General features: G+C 31.5%; 1 protein-coding gene across 7 annotated transcripts; it reads right to left on the reverse strand.

Annotated features, from left to right (window-relative positions):
* Positions 1-584: 584 nt before the first annotated feature.
* LOC137817145 (F-box only protein 6) lies at positions 585-4,259 on the reverse strand. 7 transcript variants are annotated; one of them, XR_011081925.2, is made up of 4 exons: positions 4,017-4,258; positions 1,235-2,439; positions 1,051-1,137; positions 585-937 (listed from the first exon to the last, which is right to left on the reverse strand). XR_011081925.2 is itself a non-coding variant. In XM_068620388.2 (3 exons), the coding sequence occupies exons 1-3, from the start codon at positions 4,151-4,153 to the stop codon at positions 1,112-1,114; spliced, it is 1,368 nt and encodes a 455-aa protein (XP_068476489.1). In that variant the 5' UTR covers positions 4,154-4,258; the 3' UTR covers positions 585-1,111. The 7 variants fall into 7 exon arrangements, 3 of the variants coding, with proteins under 3 accessions (XP_068476489.1, XP_068476490.1, XP_068476488.1); XR_011081926.2 differs by having other exon boundaries at positions 1,035-1,137; XR_011081923.2 differs by having other exon boundaries at positions 1,051-2,439; positions 4,017-4,257.
* Between the last annotated feature and the right edge of the window lie 8,501 nt (positions 4,260-12,760).

Here is a 12,760-nt window from a genome sequence, read left to right on the forward strand (position 1 = left end):
CAACCCTCTCCACTACACCCTCTCCCTGCCACCCATGCTCGCTCCACATATGCACTTTCCTTTGCCAACCTCTTCTTCAAATTCACCTCCAAAGCCCAAAACGACAACAATAAATGAGTATTTGACATCAACATCATATTAGTTGACAAACCAAAAAATGAAAACCACGAGAAATTGCACGAGCTATGCTTTTACTTTTAAGTTTGGGATTAGGATTTGTGTATACGAAGAAGTAATATTTGTTTGAGTTTGGAATTAAGATTTATATGAATGGAGGATAATATTCAAAAGTTAAAAGTAAATATAATTAGTAATTAATTATAAACGTGACATAATACATGGATTCAATCTATGCATAAATGTGTCACCTCATTGCATCATGTCAATCTAACATAAGGGACTAAATTACATATTTTTAAAAAAAAAATTAAGATCAGATTGATTTTTACAAAAATCATTATAATAAATTGAATATTGACCCTAAACAAAAAGGTAATTAAACCACCATCGATTATATGTATTCTACTGAACATGGATCAGTGATTGGTTATTTATTCCCACAGTTTGAAAATAGACAACTATCGTAAACGTAAATAAGAATGACCTTAACTTAAAGTGTACTACATCGATACGTAGTTGGGGGAGAGACATCAAAATGGAAATCCCAGCTTCTAAGTGATAAGCTGGAAGCAGACCTAGAAAAACTACATGTGTGATCCCACCATTTTGGAGACAGATTTGCGTAAAAAAAACATGTTATATAATGCAAGACTGCAAGAGAAAGTATGAGGTGCCAAGTGACACCAGGATAAATAGTCCCTGTGAAGGGAGTGGCAGGTTGAGAATGTTCGAGGATCTTCATAAGCCTCTACCCTGACTAACGGATGCTTCAATTCTTAATTAGTTGGTTGCTCCAGCTCTAGTTTGGTCCTTTCAGCTAGAAAACATGAATGATACTAACAGAAATTAAACTTTCATATGCAGAGAAAAAAAGCAAAGTGATCGAAGTACATGCTTGAGAGTACGAAGAATACATGAAGTAGTACAAACCCGTATCGTTTTCCATCTGCTTTGTTAACCAGCAATGAAAATTATCATTCCTACATCAGCATCAACAGCCAGCAAGTTGCAAGGCACCTTGTGATTCGAGGGAAATATTCTGAGGTCATTATTTATTGCTGTATATACAATCTAAATCAAGCCATTGCAGTGAGGCATGGATAAAATGCAGTACCATGTGCTATCCATTGCCGTTTTTTTCCATGTGGCACCACACACCCAGGAACCTTCACCCATTCCTTACTTGCTATGTTGTATGTAACCAATCGATTCATTTGTCTTGACATCAAGGATAACATGAGCAAGCCTTTGTTTCCCAAGCAAGTCATTCTAACGTGCTTCCCATAAAAGTCCAAGCACCATACATTTGGCATTCTGTCAACCTCCTTCCACAAGAAAGTCATCTTCTGCAGCTCCCATATGCATATACATGTGGCTGCATTCTTTGTGAGCAACCCCACAAGCAATATCCGACCATCACACTCCGCCAGTGTGGGGTTAATCAGATGCAATGGCGCTGGGATTATGTACTGCAGCCAAACCCCAGTTGCCATATTATAGGAAACAATCCCTTCAGGATCTAAATGCATGAAGTACAGGGTGCTGTCAATAGAAATGGCTTGTGATCCAAAATTGAGTATCAGCGGCAGCTTAATATCAGCAGGCATGTTTCCATGATAGCTCCAGGACTTTGTTACCGAGTCATAAATTTCATATTCTCCATCATAGCCCACCAATAGAATCCTGTAGACAGCACCAGTTGGGTTCTCATTTACTGACATCCCTACAGCAGTGCGAGACCCAACCCTAACTGAACAAGCTGGTAACTCCTTTAAGGATGGAGTCAATGGGTTACAAACATATAAATTTTGACTACATACGTCAAGAAAGCAAACTAAGCCCCCAGCAGAAGCCACTGGTAAAACTATCAACTCTGCAGGCAGTGCTGATGTATTGGGATGGTACCACTTCTTCATAGAAGGGTCATACATAGCTCCAGAATTGGTATGTTCACGAGTAACAGTGTAAAACCATGGGTTCGCTTGTGGGACTTGAGCACAATGCTGAGAAAAACTTTGAGAATTCAGCAAGGAATTCCATCGCTGGCACACAGTGCGGAAGCGGAAAAATGTTGCAATTGGAAGTCGCGCAATCACAGGCTCAAATAGATCCTCCGGCAAATCTTTCCAAATTTGTTGTTCCATAGCTTCATCGCTGGAGGACCTTCCAGATGATTTTCCTCGGCTCCTTTCTCTTCGAGATTTCTTAGATGCATGCTTTAGTGGCTCCATCATCCTGAAACTTCCCGACTTTCCAGCTGCCATTACAAGGCCACAGAAATCATCTACGGAGTAATCATCAATGTCATAGAAGGACAATCTGTGAAAAGGATGATCGAAGATATTCATATACTTCATTCCATTGAATTGTAGAATAAAGATGTATAGAAAGACCATCATGATTCATAGGAAAAAGTTGAATCATACTATAAAATTAATGCACAGATTTATATTCTGCCCAAATTAGAACTAGCCGTTTCAAGGATCAGGAAGATACCTGATTAAATCAACTTAAACACATAAGCAAACAAACTATACCTGATTCATAAGTTACTAATACAAAGCTTTTCCTTTGTATAGCACTATTACAAACAAACTATGCACAGAATCCTGACCATATGTTATTTATGCAATAATGTTAGTCACAGGGTTAGAATAGACACTTTAAGCATAAATGTTGACATATGAATATATGTGATGAGATAGTGAAACCGAACAATTATGGTGTGTTTGGGAGTGAGGTTTTGGAGCAAGACGGAAGGGAGGGCAAATTTTTTACTTAAAATTAAGAGTGTCATTAATTAATAAAAAAAATATCAAGATACTAAATCCATGTTAGTTTGTTATTCTATGTCATGTATTTCCAAAAAATATCAAATTAGAGCATCTTTATTGGAAATGAAAGTTTTGTTCCCCCTTCCCCTTTCCTTTAAAACCCAGCTACTAAACACCCTTAGAGATTAGGGATTCTGAGTAGCCACTAAATGAGTAAGTAAAAACTGGGCATTTCGGACTGGTATCTTCGCAAGGATTGCTTACTGCCAAGTTCGATGCAAATCCATTAAACCAGTGTTCCTATCTGTTGCCGTGAACAAGAAACCATATTTTATAAAAACAGAGAACCAAGGTGATTTATCCCTTCTTAAGATGCATCCTTCAGAACACTTACAATCAGGACAGGACAGGACAGTCAATATTTTACACTGTGAATAACACACAGGAAAACACACCCAAAAAGCTTCGACTGTGGACCTAGTGGTCATCTTGCCTCTTGATTAAAACAAAAAACTTGCCTCTAACTTCAAAAGAAGATGGCCGCATTCTTCTTACATTGTGTCTCTTATATTACTCTAAATCAGCACATATTTTTCAACCTGTGGCTGAATCAACGCCACCTCGCTCTTTTTCTCTTTAATGCCAAAATTTGAAGTAAACCTACTCAGACTACGGTGAGAGCAAACAATGAGACCTCCAGGTTCAGACCAAGAACACAAGGAACAATGTACAAGAGCTATCAAATTGCAGCAGCCAATTTTCTCTATGATAAAAAGAAACATATGACAACCAATAGCCAAGTAATAAGTAATGTTCACAAGTTGATGTAGCAACAACACACGCACACGCACACAAGACAAGCATCATAAAATCTTAACATCTAGGTTATGTTCTGATTGAAGCGTACTGTGAATGATTGCACAACACAGAGCAGAAATAAAGAGTAATCAAAAGAAAGAAAGAAAGAAAAGAAAAGATGAAGGTTGGCATGGTTAATGAAGGAAAGAGGTTGACAGAAACATAAAAGAAAGAAATGTAAAAGAGGAGGAAAAAAGCATAGATTTTATTGAAAGGGTTTAAGAAAGAATGCATTGAGAGTAGATCTAGGAGAAAGTAGAAGACCTGGGGTGTTGTTGAGAGAGTGTAGGGTGAGTGTTATGGTGAGGTTGAAGGGTAAAAGAAGGTGAGAAAGTGTGAGAGAAATGGTGATGGTGAAGGTGGGTGATGAGCATGGCATGCCCCTCTTCATCTTCTTCCATACCCCAACTCAATTCTCCTTTGTGTAAGACTCCTTTCTCTCTCTCTCTCTCTCTCTCTTTCTCTCTCCTTGTTACCCGCTCTTCATTTTCCACGTTGCCTACCACAGAACGGAGTTTTGCCCACGCACCCGTGCGTTCACTCTTTCATTTTTTACTATTAATTAATAAAGTAGAAATTGCAGTTAACATCATTTTTAAGCAACAAAATTATTCATGTCATCACTTATAAATGAATCACAAAATTTCTGTAATAAATATATTTATACTAAAAAATTAGTTTAATGTAATGAAATTTGATTGCCATTACTTGTTACCAACAGCGTAATTTTGATATTGTAAGAAGGAATGGGTGAGAAATTCAAGATAGGGCATAACGTGATGTAAATTATGTAATGTGTTATTATGCCTCCGTCTATAAGAAAACAATTTATAAATATTTTTCCATTAATAATCAATTTTTATATAAGAATGGTATAATAATCAAACGTCGAGCGCGTCAATTATAGAAAAATGGACTTATATAGAACGGAATTGGAACTGGTGGTACGTATTATTTATTTATAGTGTTTAGTCATGAATTCTTGTTGTGATGAACCAAATTTATCAAATATCAGTTGTTAACTGATTCATAAGATAATCTTTGATTTATACGAAGATATATTGATATATAGTATATTTCATATTTGAAGAAAATCTTGGAGAATATCTTCATTATATCTTTCTCTTAATAATTGTTTAGTTGATTTTTTTAGATGTCACCCAAATTAAATGAAACATGAATTTTCATAATTTTGCTATCATTTAATTTATTAAGTGTCTTAAATGTATTTTGATATAGTCGGACATCAAAATTGAGTGACTAACTCATCTTATACTATCAATATAATTTATAAACAAATTTCTTAATAATTCCTCATATTCAAGTGAATATATTTACCTAGATAGATCTTAGAATCTTTAGATAATATAAACAAATTAGTATAATTTCTATAATGTTGATATGATTTTTATAAATATATACATATATAGATATATTTTGATCAATAATTTTAAAAAATCAAATAATATATTTAGATTAAACGTATTTTAATATCTAATCTTCATTCAAAATTACTGGGATCTATTTGTAAGTCTCACCCGTGTATTACACTATTCTCACCTTACACCTTACACCTTACACATGGATAAGGATATAAAGTAACACTCTTCTTAATCAGCAAGAATATTAATCAATATTTCTCTTCCAAGAGAAAAAAAAACATTAAAAATAATAAATCTGATAACGGAGTAAGGATATGAAGACTACTTCATTCCTATTAAGATTCGTAATTGTGTTCCTTCCTCTAATAGATGAAAAATAAATAGAACATATTATCATTATATTAATGTAATTATTAAATATTAGTATATTAGTTATTAACTCATATCTAGGCACATACTTAAAAATATTTCAATTCGTGACTTTCAATGTAACATCTCTATAAGTTTTTTTTTTTTTAGAATCTTAAATTATTTTGTTTTGTTGGACGCACGCAGAAGGGATAATTGATTAGTCAGAATGTGAATGATGATTTTGTTAGGTTTACGGAAAAGGCCCTCCAAAACTAATCGATGCCATTTTCCACTCACTCATTCTTCGTAAGTGGCATGCAATGAGTGGCATTGTGCCAAGGAGTTGTTGCAATTATGGTTTCCCAGCTTTCACTCTTTTCCATTCTTTATTAACCATTCTTCCACTTTTATTTTACAATAAATATTTCATTTTCAGATCATACCAACATTCTATTATTAATATCCTCTATTCTTCTAAAACCCAAAAAACCTCTAATGGGTACAATAAACCTGTGTTTTCTCACTCCCTAAAAAAATTGGTTTATCATTTTTCTTGCTTCAAAATATTTGACACTAATTCTATAATAAAATCATTAGTATTTTTTTCTTAGTGAATTGAGTTCCATGTATTACGTGGAAACTCATCTAGTACGAGCTGTGGATTGTGACATGTTAGGGTAGGGGTAGGAAGCTCAAGGTAGGTTGACACATCAACATCAATTCATTTTTTTTAATTTTCCTTATTTATGAAGCCTTCCAAAAGTTTAAAAAAAAACTTAATTTTAGATTTTTTTTTTCAATTTATAACTTTTTCAATCATATGTACTCTTTATATTTTATAGCTCAAATAGAGTATTTAATATAGTTGTATATTTAAGATTCAAGTCCAAATAATTAAGTTAACTTACTCCTTATATATATATATATATATATATATATATATATATATATTATTACACAAAAAATCATTAAAAAATAATTTTAAAAAAAAATTAATTAATTATTATATTAATTAAATTAAATAATATTTTAAAGACTAAAAACATTATCAATATGTATATTAATTTTTATTATTAATTAAATTTATAAATTAGTTTAGGATTTAATCTCTAAAACAATATCTAATTTAATTAATATAATAATTAATTATTTTTATCTTAAATTATTTTTTATTTTAATAACTTTTTTAATGTACATGAAACATAATTTACATAACACCTAAGTCATGTATTTATTTTAAGAATAAGTTAAATACTATCTTATATTTAATAAAAATGTTAAACTTTAAACTAATTTAAAAATTTTATCGGCTAGACTAACATTAAAATTGATATCGCTAATATTCTTTTAGTGTTTTTAAAATATAACCTTTAATAATATGCAAATTTATTTTTTAATTAATAATATTGACATATAATCATCTTAGTAAGACCTTTGCCCTTATTATAACATGTGACATAATCAAAATTAACATGTAAACACCATTAATTCAAAAGTACCTTTCAATATAGACTAATTTTAAAAGTACCGAAAATTTATTTATAATTTAAAGTGTCAATACAAAATAATAAAAATATGTATTATGTTGTGTTACATTTATAATCATGCATATATACAATACCTATATTACATAATAATAGAAAATAATGAATTGTATATTTAGATAAATAAGGTAACTTTGCCAAAATTTCAAAGGTTTTATAACAACATAGAACTTTAAACATACTCTTAAGTTAAGTTATAGAGTCTAAGTCGACTCTTTAAAAAATTGTTGCACATAAAAGAAGATAAACTCAGTGTCTAAAGTAATAACGTAAAGCTACAAAGATTTTAAAGATAATTTTAGCTTTTTATATTTGTCAATCACGGAAGATAACTTAAGATTTAGATGATATTGAGTCTTTTAAGTCATGATAAACATGTTTATTCGTAAAACCTATTTAAGATCAAGAAAAGAAAAAACACAAGAAACTTAAATTGAAAGAGTTTTCAAGTTTAAAAGCAACTTAGTGATAACTTTAAAAGTTTAAGAATAATTCATTTTCTAAAGAAAAATTTGTAGAATTGTAATTGATTAGATATTTATATAATCAATGTTGTAAGAGTTTTCCTTTGAAGAAGAAAAGGATTGTTGTATTTGTTGGAGATGGATGAAGCTCATCTCAACCTTGCATTAGTGTATTTGATGTAGTCTTTAGCTAGGTTGCTTTGGAGGTTGCTATGTGTTTTAGATGATTTTGTTGTTTAGGCTTGTGTGTAGTCAAGGTTGCCTTTTGTTGCATGACCCATCCTAGATGCCAAATCAAGGTAGTAAGATCAAGCTCATGATGTGGTTAAATGGTTTTGGAAAAGCTTTTTAAAGTTTTCTTAAATGGTTTGATTCAGTACAAAAATAAATCTGTTTTATTGAGAAGCAATCGGTTTATTTCTTCTTTGTTAAAGGCCTTTCAAAATTCTGTTAGGGCACCAAAGGTAAAGTTCATTCTGTTATTTCAGTTAAGCTGAGCTGGCAGTTTTGTCAACATTTAACCTGTTGTTTTTAGAATCAATCTGTTGTTTTTTAAACTGTTCTGTAACTGTTTTTTGAAAAGTGGTTAGAAACTGTTCTCTATAAAATAAAATGCCCTTCTCACGTGAAGGGAGGCTGAACAATCACAGTTTGACAGAGATACAACATTTCGTGTGTGAAAAAGAGAATTGAAAAGGTTTTGCAAAGGTTTTTCAAAAGAGAAATACATGTGAGCTTGTTCTTGAAGAACCTTGTGCTGGTTGAAGGTGATGGTACTGTTTTGGAGCAAATAGAACAACTGGTTTATGTTCTTGCAACACAGTTTCAGGTGTAATCTTTCCCTTATTCATTCTTGTAATAGGTATAAGTGTTAGTCACTCTAGATAGGGTTTCTTGGAGTTGCAAGGTATGCTGGAATAGTGTTTTTCAGCCTTGGTTGTTGAAGTTCTTGAAGGGTTCAAGAACTGTTGTGTGTGTGTAATTGATTGTATATGTTTTTAGTGAATTCCACCTTGGAGTAAGGTGAACTGGACGTAGCTCTTGATGAGTGAACCAGTATAAAAATTCTCTTGTGTTTCTTTTCTCATCCTTGCACTTAATTCTGTGTTTTCACATAATCTGTCAAGAAAGGAATCTGTTATATTAAAACAAAATCTGTCAATTCTGGACCTGGTTAAATCTGTCGTTCTAACTTGTTAATCAATTCTCTAAACATAAATCAAGTTGTTGTGTGAATTTGTAATAGGGTAAAGGGTGAACTGTTTTCTTTAACTGAACTGTGACATTTGATTCATTACTCTAGATGGCTTATGTTAAGTAAAATTGATTAATTTTGTGCTACAAACTGCAACTTTATAAACTGTGAAAGTTAATCAATTTGGTTATGGTATTGCTGCTGGTTGATCTAAATCGTGTTGATCATGTTCTGGTTGTGCTAAAAGCCATATGTACAACAATCTGTTTTGTTTAATATCAATCTGTTCTTTTCACCATTGTTAAACTGTAAAGTTGCCTCTTTTGCGAAAATTTGATAAGCTCAATTCACCCCTCCCCTCTTGAACTTAGACACTGCTTAACTCTAACAGTATTTAGTAATATTAGAATAATAATTACAAAATAACTTTTAAGCTTCTTGAAAGCAAAATGTTCTTATGGAATTTTTTAAAAAGTTGAAGTCATTGATTCCATACTGTAATCTTATAATTCATGAAAAAATTATCTCAAAAATAGATTATATAGAACTCATAATGAATTACATAGTTAAAAAAAAAGTCAAAAAATGAATATGTAGGCAATAAATTACATTTGATTTGAACTCAATTATAGTAAGCGAAAAAAATTTAGATTATATAGAACTTATAACTAATTACATATTTAAAAATGGGCCACCAAGGTAAACATATAGCTAATAAATTACATGTGACAGGCGTCAAGGAAAAGACAAACTATATAAAAAGCCAAGTTGACTGAATGAAATGCTGCAACTTATTCTGAATCATATTGGTAGCGAGTATGTGTTATTAGTTTTCTTTGTATATCCAAAGATAACAAGTGTTTCTAGTTAATACACATATATTGTCAAATGTTAATATTATCAGCATCATTATGTTTTGTGTATTAATGTATCACCCAAAGGAGAACATTAGTATGAATAAAATGTTTGTTTGCTATTTGAATCTGTATTGTATGTTAAGTTTATGACTCAAAGTATTAATGTTAAACATGTGTTAGTTGAAGTATTTGTTCATGTGTCTTTACATTCATATGCTAAGTTAGTTCCAGTCTTTAATGGATTGAATTTTCCTGATTGAAAACATGTTGCGATTATTGATGCTGACAACATTAAAGAGAAAAATCATTATAGGGCTTGGAAAAGGTCAAACATACATAGTGTGATGTTTATGTTAATGAGCATAGCAAGTAATATTAAGTTTGTTATTCCCAAAATTGATAATGCAAAATAATTTATGAAATTTGTGAAAGAGCACTCCCAAAATATTGATAAGTCTCTTTCCGGGACATTAATGAGTACCTTAACTACCATGAAATTTGATAGTTCTCATACTATAAATGAACATGTCATTGAAATGACAAATATTGCAGGAAGACTTAAGTCATTTGGAATGACAGTGGATAAAATTTTTCTTGTGTAGTTCATTTTGAACTCATTACCGTCTGAGTATGGTCATTTCCAAATGAACTATAATACCATGAAAGACAAATGGAATGTGCATAAATTGCACAATATGTTAGTTCAGGAAGAGACCAAAGTTAAGAATTAAGGAGACCACTTTGTTAATTATGTGAAAAAATAGGGAGCTAGAAAGAAAGTTTACAAGAAACATGGAAAGACACCAGAAGAAAAATGGCAAATGTCATTTCTGTGGGAAATCTTGACATTTCCAAAAGGATTGTCTGAAACGTAAGGCTTTGGTTCAAAAAGAAAGGAAATCATAATGCTTATTATGTATATTTTGAATCAAACTTAATTGAAGTTCCACATAATTCTTGGTGGATTGATTCTAGATGCACAACTCATGTTTCTAATATGATGTAGGGATTCCTTTCAATCTAAACCATAAAACCAAATGAAAAGTTTGTCTTTATGGGGAATAGAGTGAAGGTTCTAGTGGAAGTTGTCGGGACTTATCGTTTAATCCTTGACACTGGATTTTATTTAGACTTGATGGATATTTTATATGTACCTAGTATCTCTAGAAATTTAGTTTCTTTGTCTAAACTTGATATTGCTGGATACTCTTTTAATTTTGGGAATGGTTGTTTCAGTTTGTATAAGTGTACTTGTTTGATTGGATTTGGTACTCTTTATAAAGGTTTATATAAATTGAATCTTGATAATTTATATGTTGAAACTATTATGACCTTGCATCATAAGGTTGGCACTAAACGTAGTTTAGTGAATGAATGTTTTGCTTTCTTGTGGCATAAACGTTTGGGACATATTTCCAAAGAAAAGATGAAAAATTAGTAAATAATGAAATACTTCCAAATTTAGATTTTACTGATCTGAATGCATGTGTGGACTGTATTAAAGGTAAACGAACAAAACACACAAAGAAGGGAGCCACAATAAGCACTCAGCTTCTTGAAATTATACACACTGATATATGTGGACCTTTTGATGTAAATTCTTTTAATAAAGAAATGTATTTTATCACCTTCATTAATGATTTTTCACGTTATGGTTATGTCTATTTACTACATGAAAAATCTCAAGCAGTAAATGCCTTGGAAGTTTATATAAATGAAGTGGAAAGGCGATTAGACAAAAAGGTGAAAATTGTCAAGTTAGATAAAGGTGATGAATATTATGGAAAGTATGATGAAAGGGGACAATACCCTGGTCCATTTTCTAAGTTTCTTGAGAAATGTGGTATTTATGCTCAATACACAATGCTAGGTACACCACAAAAAAAGGGTGTGTCAGATAGGCGTAATCAAACCTTAATGGATATGGTTAGGAGTATGTTAAGTAATTCATCTTTACCTGTATTGTTATGGATGTATGCTTTAAAAATTGTCATGTATCTATTGAACAAGGTTCCTAGTAAGACTGTTCAAAAGACACCTTTTGAATTGTGGACAGGTAGGAAAGCCAGTTTAAGACACCTACAAGTTTGGAGATGTCAAGCAAAAATTAGAATATACAATCTGAAATAAAAGAAATTGGATGTAAGAACAATTAGTGGATATTTTATTGGTTATCTAGCAAAGACAAAAGGGTATATGTTTTATTGTCCTACCCATAGTACAAGAATTGTTGAAACTAGAAATACAAAGTTCATTGAAAATGGTGAAACTAGTGGAAGTGAAGCTTCACAAAATGTGGAGATTAAGGAAGTTAGAGTACAAGTTCCTTTAACTAGTACCTCTACTTTAAGTATTGTTGTTCCTAATGTAGTTAAACCACTCAACGATGAAGAAGAACAACAAATTATGATCATGAGGTTAACAATGAACTTGTAGTATAACAACCACAAGAAATAGTATTAAGAAGATCTCAAAGAGAAAAAATGTTTGTTATTTCGAATGATTATGTGGTTTATCTACAAGAGTCAGAAAAATGACTTAGGCATTGATAATGACCCAGTTTCCTTTTCAGAAGCTATCAATGATGATAATTCTGATAAGTGGTTAGATGCCATGAAAGATGAGCTTAAATCAATGGCACATAATGATGTATGAGATCTTATGAAATTTCTAGAAGGATGTAAGAGAGTTGGGTGTAAATGGGTATTTAAGACTAAACGTGACTCTCATGACAATATCAAACTTTATAAAGCCCGACTTGTTGTCAAATGTTTTACTAAAAAAGATGGCATTGATATAATGAAACATTTTCACTTGTTTCTAAGAAAGATTCCTTTAGAATTATCATGGCATTAATAACTCATTATGATCTTGAGTTGCATCATATGACTGTCAAAAATGTCTTTTGAATGAAAATTTAGAAGATGATGTTTATATGGACCAACCAATGGGGTTCATTGAAGAAGGAAATGAACACATGGTGTGTAAACTTAAGCAAGTTTATAATTTTGATTCTATATGTAGATAATATATTGCTTGCAACTAATGATCTTGGTCTATTAAGTGAGACTAAGAAGTTTCTCTCTAATAACTTTGAAATGAAAGATATGAGTGAGACATACTATGTGATGGGAATAGAAATATTCCATGATCACAAGAACTGTTAGGCTTGTCTCAGAAAGCATATATTTAATAAAGTTTTAGAGAGATTCAAA

Source organism: Phaseolus vulgaris, chromosome 2 (assembly GCF_051622355.1).
Source record: "Phaseolus vulgaris cultivar YP4 chromosome 2, ASM5162235v1, whole genome shotgun sequence".
Taxonomy (NCBI): Eukaryota; Viridiplantae; Streptophyta; class Magnoliopsida; order Fabales; family Fabaceae; genus Phaseolus; species Phaseolus vulgaris.